A 19,101-nucleotide genomic window follows, 5' to 3' on the forward strand; every position below is an offset into this window, starting at 1 on the left:
TCTACCTCGCGGAGGCTGAGCGTCAACTCGCAGACACTTCCTCCTACCTCTCCCTGGACCATGACCCCACCACTGAACATCAAGCCATTGTTTCCAGGACTGTCACTGACCTCATCTCCTCTGGGGATCTCCCTCCCACAGCTTCCAACCTGATAGTCTCCCAACCTCGGACGGCCCGCTTCTATCTCCTACCCAAAATCCACAAACAGAACTGCCCCGGTAGACCGATCGTCTCAGCTTGCTCCTGCCCCACAGAACTCATTTCTCGTTATCTTGACTCCCTTCTCTCTCCCCTTGTCCAGTCCCTTCCCACCTACATCCGTGATTCCTCTGACACCTTACGTCACATCAACAATTTCCAGTTCCCTGGCCCCAACCGCTTCCTCTTCACCATGGACGTCCAATCCCTCTACACCTCCATCCCCCACCAGGATGGTCTGAGGGCCCTTAGCTTCTTCCTCGAACAGAGGCCCGAACAATCCCCATCCACCACTACTCTCCTCCGTCTGGCTGAACTTGTTCTCACACTGAACAATTTCTCCTTCAACTCCTCTCACTTTCTCCAAATAAAAGGTGTGGCTATGGGTACCCGCATGGGCCCCAGCTATGCCTGTCTCTTTATGGGGTATGTGGAACATTCCTTGTTGCAGTCCTACTCCGGCCCCCTTCCACAACTCTTTCTCCGGTACATCGATGATTACTTCGGTGCCGCTTCATGCTCTCGTCAGGACTTGGAAAAATTTATTAATTTTGCTTCCAATCTCCACCCCTCCATCATTTTCACGTGGTCCATCTCTGACACTTCCCTTCCCTTCCTTGACCTCTCTGTCTCAATCTCTGGTGATAGACTGTCCACCAATATCCATTACAAACCCACCGACTCCCACAGCTATCTCGACTACAGCTCCTCACACCCCGCTTCCTGTAAGGACTCCATCCCATTTTCTCAGTTCCTTCGCCTCCGTCGCATCTGTTCCGATGATGCTACATTCAAAAACAGTTCCTCTGACATGTCCTCCTTCTTCCTTAACCGAGGTTTTCCACCCACGGTCGTTGACAGGGCCCTCAACCGTGTCCGGCCCATCTCCTGCGCATCCGCCCTCACGCCTTCTCCTCCCTCCCAGAAACATGATAGGGTCCCCCTTGTCCTCACTTATCACCCCACCAGCCTCCGCATTCAAAGGATCATCCTCTGCCATTTCCCCCAACTCCAGCATGATGCCACCACCAAACACATCTTCCCTTCACCCCCCTTATCGGCATTCCGTAGGGATCGCTCCCTCCGGGACACCCTGGTCCACTCCTCCATCACCCCCTACTCCTCAACCCCCTCCTATGGCACCACCCCATGCCCACGCAAAAGATGCAACACCTGCCCCTTCACTTCCTCTCTCCTCACCGTCCAAGGACCCAAACACTCCTTTCAAGTGAAGCAGCATTTCACTTGCATTTCCCCCAACTTAGTCTACTGCATTCGTTGCTCCCAATGTGGTCTCCTCTACATTGGAGAGACCAAACGTAAACTGGGCGACCGCTTTGCAGAACACCTGCGGTCTGTCCGCAAGAATGACCCAAACCTCCCTGTCGCTTGCCATTTCAACACTCCACCCTGCTCTCTTGCCCACATGTCTGTCCTTGGCTTGCTGCATTGTTCCAGTGAAGCCCAACGCAAACTGGAGGAACAACACCTCATCTTCCGACTAGGGACTTTACAGCCTTCCGGACTGAATATTGAATTCAACAACTTTAGGTCGTAAGCTCCCTCCCCCATCCCCACCCCCTTTCTGTTTCCCCCTTCCCTTTTTTTTCCAATAAGTTATAAAGATTTTCCTTTTCCCACCTATTTCCATTATATAAAAAAAAAACCCACTAGAGCTATACCTTGAGTGCCCTACCATCCATTCTTAATTAGCACATTCGTTTAGATAATATCACCAACTTTAATTTTAACACCTATGTGTTCTATTGTACTATTGTCGTTGACATCTTTTGATGATCTGCTTCTATCACTGCTTGTTTGTCCCTACAACCACACCCCCCCCCCCCCCACCTCTTTGTCTCTCTATCTCTCCGCCCCCCACACACACACCTTAAACCAGCTTATATTTCAACTCTTTCTTGGACTCGAACGCAAGTTCTGTCGAAGGGTCATGAGGACTCGAAACGTCAACTCTTTTCTTCTCCGCCGATGCTGCCAGACCTGCTGAGTTTTTCCAGGTAATTCTGTTTTTGTTTTGTTTTTAAAGTGGTGTTGATAAACCAGTATACCGTGAACTAGGCTTTGCTGCAGTGATTCACCCTTGCACCACCCCACCTGGAGATCTCGCAACACCAGAGAGGCAGAGAGCAAGTCTTTTTCCCCTAATTTAGTGTTTTTCCTCAAGAGGTACATTGGTAGATGGGTGAAAGTTATATAACTCTGGATGATGGGGTGGGGGGGGTGGTGTGGTGGTGGTGGTGGTGAGTTGGGAGGGAAAGAGAAAGCAACAAGAGTAAAATAGGTTCACTTTACATCCCACCCCCAGCTTATCAGGCAGTTAAGTAGTCCTGATGGTTTGGGTTTTTGGACATTTTGAGTTTAAATACCAGAGCTGACATTAGTGCTCATAGGCTTTCATCCTCCAAATCTCAAATCAAAATTCTCTGCATCCTGGGTTAATCTCCATATGCTGTCAGGGAAAGAGCCCTGTCTATTTTCATGATGCTGGCCTTAGGTGATGGCCACTGTAGCCCTTTTTTTTTTAACCAAGGAACAGCTGTATAGTTGGGTAGCAATAGTGAAGATCTCCTGCTAAATTGTCACCTAAATAACTCTTTCAGATTTTTACAAACAAGTGTTCAAAGACCGGATGCAAACAGAAAGAGATGATCAAAGTGACATGTGACCAATGTCACTTAAACTTCTGCTTAAAGCACAGGCACCCTTTGGATCATGAGTGCAAGGCTGATGGGAAACGTGTCTCCAAAGCTGGGTAAGGAAATCTAAACCAAACCTTTTGCCAATACCTTGCTTCAATGGCAAAAGGCAAAAAACAGGAGTATGGTAACCCTGTGAAGTGGCATTTATTGTGCTCCCAAATATAGCTTTCCAGTTTCAAAAATGCTTGCAGTCGAGTGTTGTAATGCAGAATTATACACATCATCTTTCCACATTCATTGTCTTCAGATTAATGGACAGTTGAGTCTGGTATGACAGCACAACAATTACTGTTAAATATTGTTTTACCTCAATATTTACTTGATAGCGACTCAAAGAAGGGTTGGGGGGGGGAAATTGTTTCCGCGTTAAGTCATCACTTATCTCTTTAAATTGTGCTCTTGCCTTTTAGGTATGCTGCATGATACTTCCAGGTTTGTTATCATCACCCATTGAAATCTTTGCTTTCCTCCTGGGCTCTGCTAGTAATTATGGGGTGATGTGGTTCCATTGATTTCATTTGGCGATAGCACTGTAGGACTAATGATTAATGCTAAATCGATTACTGCTTTCCAAAAGGTATTGGGTAATTAGTTCAACACTAAACAACTTGGAAGAAAGCAGGAAAAAAACGGGACGATGTAAAATCAGCCCAAAAGGGGCCTGAAATTCTGCACAGGACTTAGATAATTGTGCTGAAATATCATTTTCTGTGAGAGCTCAAGCTATGATGTGAATATGTTGTATAAAATGTGTTCAAGCTGCAGACTTCTAGCATTGAATTACATGATTTAGTCTGCAGTTTTATTGTGAAATGTCTCTCAATCTACACTGACTACTTTTGTGACAGGAAATGACAGTCATACCTTGTGACTCCTAACAAGGATCCCAGCTGTAACTAAAGCAGAACTAGTGACAGCTGAAATTTCCATGTGTGAAGTAGCCTTAAATAAGAACATAACATAAGAACTAGGAGCAGGAGTAGATAATTCAGCGCCTCGAGCCTGCCCCGCCATTCAATGCAATCATGGCTGATCTAATTTCGGCCTCAACTCCAATTTCCCACCCTCTCCCCATAACCTTTCAACCTGTTATTAATTTAAAATCTGTCTGTCTCCTTAAATTTATTCAGCGTCCCGGTATCCACTGCACTCTGAGGTAGTGAATTCCACAAATTCACGACCCTTTGAGAAAAGTAATTCCTCCTCATCTCTGATTTAAATCTACCACTCCTTAGCCTAAAACTAAGGTCTCTCGTTCTAGAATGCCCCACAAGGGGAAACATCCACTCCACGTCTACTGTGTCTATCCCCTTTAGCATCTTATACACCTCAATTAGATCTCCTCTTATCCTTCTAAACTCTAGCGAGCATAGGCCTAAACTGCTCAATCTCTCCTCATAAGACAAGCCCCGCATCTCTGGAATCAATTTCGTGAACCTCCAATGCAACTACACCCTTCTTCAAGTAAGGGGACCAAAACTGTGCGCAATACTCCAGGTGCAGACTCACCAATGCCTTGTACAGTTACAACAATACTTCCCTATTTTTATACTCTCTTCCTTTAGCAATAAATGCCAAAATTCCATTTGCCTTCCTTATTATCTGCTGTACCTGCATACTAGCTTTAAGCGATTCATGCACGAGGACACCTAGATCCCTCTGCACTGAAGCATTCTGAAGTTTCACTCCATTAAATAATAAGTCGCCTTTTTATTCTTCCAACCAAAATGGATAACTTCACACTTATCCATGTTAAAGTCCATCTGCCAAATGGCTGTTTTTAGTGTTATTTTAACTGATATTTTTTTTTAAAAGTAATGCTGCCATTGAGAGAGTTCGGGGCACTTCAAAATCCAGTGCGATGCCATCTACAAGCAAAGAGGCATCTAGCAGCCGGCCAAATGGACTGAATGCATCGGCCCACCCACATTATAACAGGTACAGTCAACAGACCACACACACAAGTATTAAGGGATATGGACCATAGGTGGGTAATTGGAGTTGAGGTACAGATCAGTCATGATCTAATTGAATGGTAGAACAGGCTCAGGGAGCTGAATGGCCTACTGCTGTTCCTATTTTTCTGCCCTGGTCCACATCTGCAGGAAACAGTTGTTTGCGCATGGGTTAGTTGCCTGTAGTTGAACAGTGGTGCAGGTGAGCCATTTATTTTCCTTTCTCCCTAGAAAAAGCGTTTGAAATCAGAATGACTTTTTTTTTTTTGCACTAGCTGTTTTGCAGCCCTCATCATTACCTGGCTCAGGGAACTGCCTGATAATATAATTCTGGGCTTCTAATGCAGTTCCTGAAGCAAATGCCTGAAAGTGAGCTGGATGTATTTATATACCATGACTTCCTTTTGGAAAATACTTGTCAATAGGGTATCATAAAATAGATCAAGTAGTGAGGTTTAAATTTGACTTGTTTCTACCTCTGTAAGCTCCTCCAATCCCATAATCCTAGGATCTTGGTGCTGCTCATTCTGGGCTCTTCTGATCTCCAATTTTAATTGCTCTGGAATTACCTCTCAAACCCTCTCCGTTTAAGATGCATAGTAAAGCTCTTTGACCAAGGCCATGTGTTAATATTTCCTGATGTGGCTTTTGATGTCAGATTTTGGCAACACACTTTTGAATTGTATTGGAATGCTTTGCTACATTCCTGTGCCAGCTATGGCTCAGCAGTTGCATTCTTGCCTGAGTATTGAGGTTCCGAGTTCCAAGTCCCATTCCAGGGCTTGAACACAAAAATCAAGGCTGAGACTCCAGGGCAGTACTAAGGGAGTGTTGCACTGTCTCATCCGCCCTCTTTCAGACGAGATGTTAAGCTGAGGCCCCGTGTCCCTGCTTGTGTGGATGTAGAAGTTCCTATGGCACTGTTTCGAAGGAGAATGGGGTGTTATCTCTGGTACCTGGCCAATATTTATCTCTCATCAATATTGCAAAAAAAACAGATTATCCAGTCATTATTACATTGCTGTTTGTGGGGTTTTGCTTTGCGCAAGTGGTCTGCCAGCTTTCCTATGTTACAACAGACTGCTTTTCAAAAAAAGTACTTTGTAGCTGTAAAGTGTGTTGAGATGTCTGTTGGCCATAAAATACACTATATAAATTCAATTTTTTTTTCTTCTTGCATTTGAGTTCTTGGTTCTTCACAAAGCTTGGGGAACTTTAAAACACTGGTGGCCATTTGTGCTTCTTCTTGTTCCTCAGACACTCCATGCCACACAGCATTTCCCAGTACCTCATAGGCTTAACCTAATATTGTCTTTTTATTTTATTTGGCTGCTGAATGATGTGCCCAGGATCCTGGGATGGTTTCTCTCCACTTTTATTCCTACCCGCCCATTTTTCCTTGTATAATGGGGATGTTGTATACGGCTAGCAGTGGGAGGCTTCCAGTATCTTTTCAAATTCAGCCATCATTGTTGAGAGATTTCTGCATGTAATTGTGGTTACTGGATCGCAGGATGGTTTGTTCAGAGGCCATGCAGAATTAAACATTTGCATATGACTAGGCTATTAATTTTTGTCTTGTGCTGTTCCTCACACTTCACCCTTCCCCAATTCAGGTGTCACAGGCACATGTATCTGCTCTCCTACTACCTGTAATCAGTATCTTTTGTATGGAAAGAGGTGTGTGTATATTCCAATTAAATAATTCAGCAAGCTTTTGTGAGTTTAAAATAAAGGTTATTTATTCTCTTACACTTACCTGAATTATCACGTCACACACTGTCTCACACGTGGGCACACACACACCGTATAGAGATAAATGTAGTGCACTTTTGCAGATTAAAGTTACTTCGGTCTCTGATTTACAATTTCCAGTCTATCACTTTCCAGTGGCAGGCCTGTGGTTTCTTGAATGGAATCATTGATTTATAGTTGAAGTGAGTTCCTTGTAAATCTAAGTGTGCACAGCAGGTTGCGAGGTTCCTTGTGGTTGAATATCTAGGAGGTTGGTTCTCAAATTAACTTTGAAACTGGGACAGATTAAGTACTTTGGCTGCTTGATGACTTGTCACTGGTTTCAGAGTCTGGTTCTCAGACTGGTTGATGACTAGTTTTGATGATCTGGGTCCTGAGGTAATAAAGGTGCAGCACCTGAAACCAGCTCTGATCACATGACTGGGTTAACACTTCTGAGGCCCACCCAATCTATTTTGGATGGTCCATAGACTTTAGGTGTTGGCCCATCCTTAAATAAATGAAATGTGTGAATTCTACAAATAACTGTGAGGTACCCTTGCCTATATCCATATTTAATTAGATATTCGCCAGAGACGTGATGCTGCCTGTAGTCCAAATGCCAAAAGTCACCTGATTGTGGTAGCCATTTTAACAGCTTGTGTGTGTCCAAGTATTGACTAAAAACTCATAATGACATCCTTGTACTGGGCATGACAACAGGGATGTTGAGGACAATTGGAGCCTCACTACTATAATCCTACCTAACATCAGCTAACTCATCACAGACCAGGGATCATGCTTGGGACTTGGTGGAAACAGGTGCAGTACCTGGAACAGGAATGACCCAGCAATGTTCCCTGCCTTGTCATTCAGTGGCCTGGATGGCTATTTCAGCTAGGTAATAAAAATGAGCCTATTGGGAAGTGGCAGCCAAAGTGAGCTGCTACAAACTTTTCAGATTGTACATTAAGAACTACAGATGTGGAACTACATAGGAATAAATGGCTCCTCTGTTTGTTACGAGAGAGTTTAAAGAGGTGACACAGGGTCTTGCTTAAGCTGGCTGTTGTCACTTTTGGAAATGCAGTTGCCTTTGAGATTAGAAATTGATTTATTCTGTGCTTTTTGTTTTAATCACAGTAATCCACCAAGACCATCACAGAGACCCGTCCCTCCAGCTGCATCCCTGCAAGGAGGATTGGTAAGTCTGCAGCAGTGTGAGATTACCTTTTAAAGTAATGAGGACAGGGGTTCAGTATTGTGCCGATATCCTGACTAAGTAAATGTTATTACGTAACTTGGTTAAAGGGAAATGGGATGGAAACCTTCTAAAAGGATATTCAGAAACTTTCTAACTTTACAGAACAATATCGCAGGCTCTGTTTGTGTGATCTGTTACATTTCCTTGTAGCTCTTTTTAAAAAAAAAAATTCGCTTGTCGAAAATATAGTAGAAACCACTTAAGCCAGAATTGAAAAAAAAACTTGTATCAGTAATGGCAACCATGGAACTACCGGCTTGTTGTAAAGAAGAAAGAAAAACCTCATCCGGTTAATTGACATCCTTTAGGGAAGGAGATCTGTCATACCTGGTCTGATCTATTTGACTTCAGATCCACAGCAATGTGGTTGACTCTTAACTTTGAAATGGCCTAACAAACCACATCTCATGAATGAATAAAAAAATCTGTTCATTTGAACTGCATTCTGTGTAGGCAAATGTGATCTGTGTCTGTAAGATGAGCAACCGATCAGTCTTTTGGTGGTATTGATAGAAGGGGAATTGTTATCTAAAACAGAGAGCTGCCTGATCCTCCTTGAATTATATACAGGATGGGACCTCTGTTTAACCATTTGAAGAGACAGTGCCTCTGACAGTGCAGCACTCCCTGTACTGCAGTGGAACATGAATCCGCAATTATCTGCCACACAAACACTAATGGTGTGAGGTGAGTCTAGATGCCTATCAATTCCTCATAATCCAAAGACATCCAAAGTGCATTTCTGCATGTGTGTGTTTAATGTATGCTTGAATCTGCATCATAGAGGGTGTTGTCTCTTTTTTTTAAAAAAAAAGCAGAGGTACCCTGTTGAAGCAACTCTGACTGAGTTGACCAGTGGAAAAGCAATTATAATTTTCACATCTGCAGAACATGGTAATGGATGGTCAAGTAAGAGTAGATTAAAAGAAGCACCAAATGCTGTAAATACACAGCAAGAGTGACCTTTTTTTGAGACTGATGTATGCCCACACTACAAAGCATTAACTTCTTTTCCTCCCCAACATGCTGACCTGTGCCTTTTCTATTTCATTTTTGATCCTTCGCATGTATGTTGGTGTGTTGGGTACATGAAACCAAAAGGTCAAATCCCGATGGGTTTGGATCTGATTGTAGATGGGATTTCTAGGCTATTCCGTAGTGTGGTAGACTTCGCCTTTGAAAATGGCTCTGTAAACAAGGCTCTAAAAATGGACTGACCTGTTTCTACCTGGAACAGGAATGACTCAGCACTGTTCCCTGCCTTGTCATTCAGTGGCCTGGCTGGCTATTTTAGCTAGCTAATAAAAATGAGCCTATTGGGAAGTGGCAGCTAAAATGAGCTGCTACAAACTTTTCAGATTGTACATTAAGAATTACAGATGTTGAACTATATGGGAATAAATGGCTCCCCTCTTTACACAGGTACATAACTATTTCATGGGTACGTGTAGTCCCTAATGAGTTCAATATAGTGCCAGGGTTGGTTTAAATTAAAACCCTATAAAGACATGGACAGTTGTGGCAGAAGTGGTGTGATATCTGGTATGAGGACGTATACACCAGTAGACCCTTGAAACCAGCACAGGCCGAGCAGTACCGACTTTAGTTTACATGGTGAACTCTTCGCAAGAGTGCGCTTATAGGTGTCACGGGAAGCAAATTAACTGGCAGTAGATGCTGGTGAGTTCCCAGGCCTGCCTTGGGCAGGGGTTTCTCTCCTAAGTGACTCCTAGCAATAACAGTCATCAGCTGCAAAGTTACAGGTTTTGGCACTCAACAAGTTTGCTGTCTCTGGTCTGGCTTTGGGTGGACTATCAATTCAGGCCAGCACTGTGTTTTTGTTATTATTGGCCCTTCTGAGTTTTCCCCAGACGTCAGTGGAGCACAACATGCACAGTTCAATAGTTATTGGATCAGCCCACAGTACCAGTATATTGGGGAAATAATATAATTGGCTTGTAAGCAGTCTTATTCAAAGTTGAAAACTCTAGCATGGAACAGTAAATGCAGACATTTTTTTAAGGACTTGGATTTATAAAAATTGCTGTTCTGATTCAGCTATGGTTAAGATGTGGCTCCAGAAATTGCAAGGACACCATGCACTAAACCTGTATTGTAATAAAGTAATAAAATAAACTAAAGCAGCATCAGTATGAATGAATTTCTCCTGTGTTTTTGAAGAGTGAAGAGCAAGCACTGCAGAGAGCTTTGGAGAGATCGTTGGCTGAATCTTCCAGCAATGCAGCTCCCAGGTAAGACGTAAAGCCTCAATGTCAGCTTTTCCAAGATCTATTAAATTCCTGTTCCTGTCTAAGTTTAGAATTTTAACATTCAAGAAAGTCTTATTCACGCAGCCACCAAATGTTGCTGTTTCTCACTTTTATCCCATTCATAACTAAATCTACTAACCTATGCGCTGCTTTCATTGGTGGCTGCTTCCGCCAGAGCAAGTGGCATTTCCTATATTAGCCTAGACAGAGTCTTAGGCTATTGATCACAGCTAAACTTGGTTCTGTCCCATCCCTATGCACACTTTGGGAGGCACAGGCTTACCTTATAGCAGGGTTACCTTGGTGATGCTTTTTTTCCTCCCTCATTTGAGATAGAGGTATTGATATCATTTTATTACAGTCTTGCCGGTGCCTTACTGAGCTGAATTGTAGCCCTAACAGCAGGGCTTTCCTATTTTGATGATTTGGTTTAACATGAACACTCCACTCACCAACTGAGCTGCTCAGGGAGTTCTGTATTTGGTACCCGATGCTGCCAGAGGAGCTCTGTATTTAGTTTTCATTGTGAAGCTGCGTCTTCAGTCATTAAGTTCACTGAGGAGTGTTTGACAGTGAGAACACTAGAGGGTGGAGTGCAGCCCTGAAGCTGTGGATCAGACAAATTAAACAGTAACAATTATCTTGTGTTGCATCAATGGATGTTGAGCAATATTTGCAGGAAACTGAAACTAGATGACAAGTAGCAACAACTAGAATAAAGGTCATGGACAGAGTAAAGATACTGATCTATCACAGTGATAACAGCCCAGCTTGTGATTCTGTAATAAGCCTGAGTGTGCTTGTGGCTATATTTTGATGATTTCATAAACACTTAATACTACATGCTTCTGGGCCTTCGTTTATGGATTTATTTATTTATTTCATGTGTGCATAGTCACAGAGCCAAACGATAGCCTTGTTAGTGGCTAAATGGAGTTCTTTAAGCCTGCCTTCAGGGTTTTAGATTTTACAGGCTGATACAGTTTAGCTATTTTCCCCCTCCTTACTTTCAAGATGGAAATCATGGAAGGTTGTTGGGTAGTATATGCTGTCCCAGCATCCATAAAGCAAATGAAAAGGGCCAATGGTTTCAATGAAGCTGTCAGACCTGTTGTTTTTAGTCTATCTAATGCATTTGAATCAGAAGCTCGGTCCCATCACCCACCACTCCATGTTCAAATGTACCTCAAGCAGAGCACAATTTAGGATTGTGGGCATTAACTTCAAGCTAGTGAAGGGTCACTTTGTCAACCATGAAGCAAAGCTACGACTTTGTAGTTTGTGCAGTGAACAAGAGTCGGCATTCAAACTGAGTGAGCAGCTATTTCAACCAGTGGCAGATGATCTGGGTTGAGGGTAGCACTCTAAGGAGTTTAGGCACTGTGCCTGTGTTCAATGGAATGGAGTCTGATGACATGGGGTGTAGGCAGCCAGTACACTGTCCTGAAAGGCCGGACGTAGCCTCATTGGGATTCTCAGATGGTTGCTAGGCTCAGCTAGACTGTCTACATAGAGCTTAGATGAGTGGAGAGGGAAGGAAAATGTAAAATCTCACATGGCGATTTTAAACAATGGTGTAATTGTGAAAACAGTGGGTCAACGCAGCGGGGTCAATGAGGATCAGAGGCAAGTTTTATTTTAAAGACTTGAGTTGCTATGTTTTGTATATATCCGATTTGGGGTTTTTTATTTTCCGATTTGGGGTTTTTTAATTAACAGAGAAGGAAAGGAGGAAAAAAAATCCATCCCCTAGTCCTGTATTTACAATTGGCCACTAAGGTGAAGCATCTCCCGAAAAAATCTAGTCTTGCCTACCTCATACCCTGGCTACGAATCTCCTGCTGATTGCTTTAACGGAGCTTGTGGCCTGCACTGCTTTGTTCCCTCAGCTGGAGCAAGCTCGTGAGGATGATCAAGATGCAAGCCAGCTGGGGGAATGTTTTTCATAGAATAATAGAAGGGATGTCCTGCTTTCATAGAATCATATGGCACAAAGGAAGGCATACGGCCCATCGAGTCTGCCAGCTCTTTAAAAGAGCTATCCCATTAGGTCTTACTGCTCTTTCCCCATTCTGCTGCAAAATTCCACCTGAAGGATTTATCGAATTCCCTTATTGAGCCAGTGTATCTGAGATCATTCAGCTTCTATTTGTAAAATTCACAAGAATGGTCCATCTGGAAAAAGGGAATTGGACTTGAAGCGATTGGAAGTGGGTCTCTAAATAGACCAAACATTGAGATTCTTTCACTCTCCAGTACCCTCAAGGATCTTAAACTAAGTATTCTCCTTAGTCCCACCAGTGTCCTTATCCTACTACAATCATCCAGCCTTTTATATTCTCCAAACTCGGAGTCACTTATCTTTCATTCGTTAAGTTAGAAACCTGGTGCTATCCTGCACTGCAGTCTCACTCCTTCATGTTTCACAATCTTTCAAAAAGGCCCCAATGATAAGATGTACATCTATTTTATTTTTTAAAAAACTAACATGGATTTACATTAATTTGCATTATGGCACTTTTTGGATTTCTCTGACACAAACTGGAAGGGCAATAACCTATTTGTTTTCTTCACCATATAAATTAGCTTGGTTCACGGACAGGGTGACGGTGACATGAAATTGACAGGCCGTTCTGGTTTAAATATGGCATTTCTCAGTCACCAGAGATGGTGGCGTTCTTGTGTCAAGGTTTCTCAGGCTCTTCAGACCCAAGTTCTGCAGGACATTTCTGAGGAACAGAAATCCTTGTTGTAAAGCTGCCTGCAGACTTGGTGACGTTTTACTTGGGCTACATGGTATAATTCTCAGTGACTGTGGCCTGTCTAATTCAGTTGCAATATGTGCACTTCGGGTTTGGTTTTAGTAGGTAACTAGGACAAAGACTTCAGGCCTTGGTCTGTAATAAACGTGGAGCTTAAACGCCCACATAGATCACTGAGTGCTGTAAATTCTATGTAAACTATTTCTATTCTGGCTACTTTCAATTCTGTTAACAAGAGACTTGTGTGCTGCATCTGACATTTGGTCGAAATACATATATTAGGTTGTTTATCTTTCCTTTTTCTTCCCCAACCTTGTCTGTCCTATGTTTAGCCGTGAGGAGCAGGAGGACTTGGCCTTGGCCCGTGCTATTGCTGCTAGTGAGGAAGAGTTCCGCAGACAACAGCAGCAGGTAATTTCAGGCTGAAGGAATGAACTGTAACTTTGCAGATGTCCTGTAGGCCAAATTACACAAATGCTCTCTATATTGCTGTTGTAGGGAAAAGATTGCATTTTTCTTTAGGCCACTTTCATTTTGAAAGTAATTTACTAGTTTTCTATTTTTTCAAATTAAAATCATGAGCACTGTGTAATTGGGAAAACTGATTTAGAATTACCAAGCATTTATGGCTGCTAAATTTGTAAAGTTATGTGGGCAGTGTCACTAAAACACTCAATTGGTTGCCTTAATGACTGGATCAAGCCTCTGCCACAATTGGACTCTTAATTCCTAACCAATTCTCCTATTATGTAATTGGTAACCACGGTTTGAACAAAAATAATCCGAAACAAATCTTGAAGTTAATTACTTTTTAAAAGGCTCTGATTGAGACTCGGGCCACATTTAAAAACACTGATGGAAGGGGGGCAAAATATGAAGGCTCTTTCTTTTTGTGTGTGTAAAGCATGAAAGGATTTCCTGCTAAGCTGCCCCAGCTGCCTGTCAACGGCGTCTGATAACTCTCTGACATCAATGAAATTCACTGAAGCGTTAAATTAATAAAATCAAGGAGTCTAGTTTGAATTTCAGATGACTTCAGGAGCAGGCAAATTTTAACTTTAAATTCTTCTCTCATTCTTCATGTATTATGGCTGATGGAAGGCTTGTGGAGAGGGAAGTTTTTAGGAACACCTTGTGTTGCATTGACTTTTCTTGTAGAGTGACCACCCCTCCGCGCACCCCCCCCCCCCAACCTCTCCATCCCTGTATTCAATGTCCCTCTCTCGCTATCAGTACCCATTGCAATATTGTGAGCAATGGAACATCAGTATCAAAGCCCAACCCACACAAACTTTCCCATCAATACTGTTTCTAAAGAGGATTCTCTTCTAAAAATCTTAAATGGGTGTGCATTTCCTATCATGCTGACATTGGCTTTGTTTATTTTTCATTTCTCTGCAGTAACTGATGTTACTGGTTCTTAATGGTGTAACACCGGTTCTTAGCTAGAACTCAGTTTTTTTAAAAAAAATTAACTGTGACCCAGCAGGTAGCACGCACTCCTGAGTCAGAAGGTCATTGATTCAAATCCCACTCCAGAGACCTGAACACAGAATCTAGGCCAACATTGTCAACTAAGGGAGTTCTGCACCTTTGGAGGTGCCATCTTCAGATGGGATGGCAAACCACATGTATAGTTTCTCTTTAGCTGTCACAAACGATCCCATTGGCTCTATTCAAGGCAGTTAATTCTGCCTAGTAGTTCTAACTGTTTTATAGACCAAGTCATTGCCAGGGTTACTATGGCACAATAGCCTAGAGATAGTTAGGATAACAGTACAGGCAAATTAACTGCCCAAGTTAGGGAAGGTTACCTAAAAGAATTCATTTATTGCAGTTACCAAAAGCAGAGTCATCGAACAGAAGTGAACCAAGTCTGAGGCTTTGACCGCTGTTTAAAAATGTTGTAGAGTGTCAAATGCAGCAGGAAAGTGGGCTAATTGGAAATGGTTGACATATAGGGGCAGGTGGCTTTGAGATTTTCTATCTAAGCTATCTGGAGTTGATAGTTTTCCACAGGCTCGTGGGCAAGTGACACTGACCAACATGCTAATCCTCCATGTTTCTTGTGCTCGTGGGTGCCAACTTTTTTTCTTTTTGTTTCAGACACAACAGCGAGGTTCCAGGTCCTTGCCATGTAAACTATCTTGACCCTGGCATTCTGACTGTGACACTACCTTATTTTCGATTTCTTAATCCATGTCCATGGAGCCTGGGACTGGACCACACTTCCTGGGGGGAAGGAAAAATCGAGCTTCTGGTTTAAGGAAATAAATGCCCTTTGCCCAGTGAATGTTCCTGTAACTCTGTATGATTCTATTAAGAAATCTGAGTTTTTCTGTTGAATTCTTATAAATTTATATCTAACTGAATAATAAAGAGCAAAGCAATGTGTATAGTAGCAGTGTGCACAAAGTGCAGCTATCCTATTTAATCATGATTATGTATGGTATTGATGATTTCTAAGAATAAAATATTTTAAAAATGGTGTTAAGTGATTCATGTTGTCTATCCAAAGAGTTGCAGTGTTGTATATATGAAGGGAAATGCGGGGCTGGTGGGAAGACTACTTCCTTCTACCTGGCTGAAGACTGGCTCCTATTCCTAGCCTCCCAAAGTGCCCATTCTTTGTCTAAATTAATGTTGGCAGGCAATTCAGTTTGGCATCACAAGTAATCCAATTCAGCCTCATTCTGCACGTGTTACCCAGGCTCATGGTGATTGGCTCTGGATGATGGTCTTGAGCAGGAATCTTGGTTAACTTTGCTGCCTAGCTAACTTGTCCCAGAGTGGGGACTGAACATGGGACCTTTTGGTCTCCTATGGCTCATTGTTTGGATATTCTACCCACTCAGGCATCAGGGAGCTCTTGAGAGATTAAGGAAGAAATTGGCCATGAGCAGCAGTGCACTGAGTGACAGCAGATCAGCAGCCTGTTTTACACCCCACTAATTTTCTCTTCCACACAGGTGGGTGTAAAATGGGTTATTATTGGGTCCCTGTTTTGTCCTCCTACCCAAAAGTTGATTTAATCACCATCACCTTCGTCCAGTTTCCTTTTCACTTAAAACTCTGCTGCATTCTTTTGGTTTTGTATTTGCAGTTTTTCCTGGAAGCAGCTCTGAACATTTTCAGAAGATTAAAACTAATACTATTGTGTAAAATAAAGAATTTTTAAATAAACCACTTCCCAGATTGATTTATCCAATTAACTTTATCAGTAAAGTTGCATATGAAACCTGTTAAAGTGGATCATCTGAATAGTCACACCTACAATCTTCACTTCTAACAGAAGTGAAATTGTTTGAATTTTTCTGAATGTTAAATTGAATTGTTTAACTACAGCTTCAAGCATAATGATTTTTTGATTGCATTTATTTAAATAGATGTTTCTGTATTCATGGAAGAGCTTTTCTTCACTTATACTCCGATTATTTAAACTTTTGCTGGAATGGTGTTCCCATTTTGGATTATGTAAAAGTGTCAAACTCGGGTGAGCTAGTTTCTTTCTGCTTGGCAATTGTGCAGTTTAATGTGTCAGTAAGCTGAACAAAGTGAAAATCCAATGCCTAGTCAAGTCACTGCATTATTGGTAGTAAATGAGCCACCCAGTACAATTGCTGGAATGTTAACTGATGCTTTTTACAGTTGGGTGTTACTGGACTGACCTTTGCCCTAATGTGACCGACACTTCCAGTCAGTCCCAGAATGATAAAAGAAGAAATGTTCATTTTAGGATTGCCTTTAAATGATTTTTGGTTGTGCAGCACTTTAAGATAGCCCATGAACCTTTGCTATGCAAAAAAGAAAACTTTTTTTTTAGACAATTGTAGTGGCCAATTTGTGCACGGCAAGTGACCGTTTGATCTGTTTTGTCAGTATTAGTCATGGGATAAATGTTGGCCAGAACACAAGGAACATTTCTTTCATGCAATGGGATCCAAATGGGGCTTCAGCTTAATGGCTTGCCTGGAAGAGAATACCTCTTATATATGAACAAGGAGCAGGAGTGGGCTATTCGGCCATTAAGCCATTTAATAAGATCATGGCTGATCTGATAGTAACCTCAAATCTGCATCCTGCCTACCCCCAATAATCCAAAACCCACTTGCTTACCAAGAATCTATCCACCTCTGCTTTAAAAATATTCAAAGACACTGCTCCCAGAAGAGAGACTCACGACCTTCTGAAAGAAAAAATTTTGCCTCATAGTTTTAAATGGGTGACCCTTTATTTTTAAACAGTGGCCCCAAGTTCTAGATTTTCCAATGTATCATGTCTATATTTATACTAAAGTGTTGACCCAGGTTATATTTTGTGTGGGTGTGGAGGGCGGGAACAGCTCCTTGTTGCACACCAAAATGTTACAACTCAGCCTTGTCATCATAGGAGGAGTAGGCCATTCATTCCCTCAAACGTGTTCCATTCTATGACATTTTTCATTGTTCCTGGTTATCCTCAAAAATAAATTTCCCAACATCGGCATAGCTTTCCTTAATATGAAAATTCATCCTACTCTATCTGCCTCCTTTTCCCCCAGAAAAACTACACAAAGTTTGGAAGAAACAAAGACTTGTATTCATATAAACCACTTCACAACCTCTGGATAACATAAACCACAGCAGCCAATTTATACACAGGAAGATCCCACAACCAGCAATAAAATATTGACCAGATAATCTGTTTCAATGTTGAAACCAGAGAGAACACGCCTTCTCTTTGAAAGAGTGACTAAAAGTCCACCTGAGAGGGCAGACAGAACCTCAGTTTATGTCTCCTTCAAACAACAGCATCTGCAACACTCCCTTAGTGTTGGATGATCAGATGGGTGAAAAAAGTGGCAAATCGACTTCAATCCAGAGAAGTGTGAGGTAATGCCTTTAGGAGGGCAAAGATGACAGGAATACACAATAAATGGCAGGATACTGAAAAGTATAGAGGAACAGAAGGACTTTGGAGTGCATGTTCACAGATCCCTGAAGGCAGCAGTACAGGTAGATAAGGTCATTCAGAAAATATGCTTTAAGTATACTTTATTAGACAAGCTATAAAATATGAGTAGGGAGGTTATGCTAGACCTGTAAAACACACTAGTTAGGTCACAGCTAGGGTACTATGTACAGTTCTGGTGATGGCATTACAAGGAGGATGTGAATGCACTAGGGAGAATAGAGAGGAAACTTATGAGGATGTTGCCAGGACTGGAAAATTTTGGTCATGAGTAAAGATTGAATGGGCTAGATTTGTTTTCATTGGAACAGAGGGGGCTGAAGGGTGATTTAATTGAGGTGTATAAAATTTGAGGGGTCTAGATAGAATGGATAGAAGGATCAATTTCTCTTATCAAAAAGGCCAAAAATCAGGGGACATAGAGTTAAAGTAATTGGTAGAAGGCTTAGAGTGGAGTAGATTTCTTTTTCATCTAGAGACTGCTGGTATGGAATTCACAGCCTGAAAAGGTGGTAGAGACAGAAACCCTCATGGCATCAGGTCAAACATGGGCAAGGGAACCTCCAGCTGATTACCATGTACCGCCTCCCTCAGCTGATGAATCAGTCCTCTTCCATGTTGAACACCACTTGGAGGAAGCACTGAGGGTGGCAAGAGTGCAGAATGTACTCTGGGTGCGGGACTTCAATGTCCATCAGCAAGAGGGACTCGGTACCACCACTACTAACCGAGCTGGCTGAGTCCTAAATGACATAGCTGCTAGTTATAAACTTAGTTATACACTTCAAGTGCTATAATCTACAAGGCTATGGACCAAGAACTGGAAAATGGGTTTAGGCTGGATGGCTCTTTTTCAGCCAGCACTTGCACAATGGGCTAAATGGCCTCCTTCCTGTGCTGTAAATTTCTATGATTTTGTGCTCAAATTTCTGGACTGGAGCTTGAACCCATAGCCTTCTGCACTAAGGTATGAAAGCTACCATCTGAGCCATGGTTCACACTTGTTACCACTCAGTCACCACTCCTTCCCTAGACAGTCTATTTCATACACCTGCCACCCTCTATATCAAGTAGCTACATGTAAATTGCCTTTTCAGCCTTCCTCTTCTAATATGAGGTTCTGACCCTGTAGCTGTTCTGCTCGGATCCTGAATCGTAGTCTGCTGCTTTCTTTGAGAATGTAAGCAATGGGGAGGCAATGGCGTAGTGGTATAGTTGATGGACTAGTCATCCAGAGACCTAGAGTA

At 42.3% G+C, this 19,101-nt stretch overlaps 1 protein-coding gene across 3 annotated transcripts in view; it reads left to right on the forward strand.

Annotated features, from left to right (window-relative positions):
- zfand2a (zinc finger, AN1-type domain 2A) overlaps positions 1 to 15,392 on the forward strand; it is a 40,458-nt gene extending 25,066 nt beyond the window's left edge. For 2 of the 3 annotated variants that reach the window (XM_041207068.1, XM_041207067.1), the window contains 6 exons: positions 2,821 to 2,972; positions 4,735 to 4,857; positions 7,752 to 7,812; positions 10,054 to 10,124; positions 13,237 to 13,315; positions 15,011 to 15,392. In XM_041207068.1, the coding sequence (XP_041063002.1) occupies positions 2,821 to 2,972; positions 4,735 to 4,857; positions 7,752 to 7,812; positions 10,054 to 10,124; positions 13,237 to 13,315; positions 15,011 to 15,055 (531 nt within the window). In that variant the 3' untranslated portion in view covers positions 15,056 to 15,392. The remainder of the gene's footprint in view (positions 1 to 2,820; positions 2,973 to 4,734; positions 4,858 to 7,751; positions 7,813 to 10,053; positions 10,125 to 13,236; positions 13,316 to 15,010) is intronic. The other variant, XM_041207069.1, reaches the window with a different exon arrangement.
- Positions 15,393 to 19,101: the final 3,709 nt, after the last annotated feature.

This window comes from Carcharodon carcharias, chromosome 15 (assembly GCF_017639515.1).
Source record: "Carcharodon carcharias isolate sCarCar2 chromosome 15, sCarCar2.pri, whole genome shotgun sequence".
Taxonomy (NCBI): Eukaryota; Metazoa; Chordata; class Chondrichthyes; order Lamniformes; family Lamnidae; genus Carcharodon; species Carcharodon carcharias.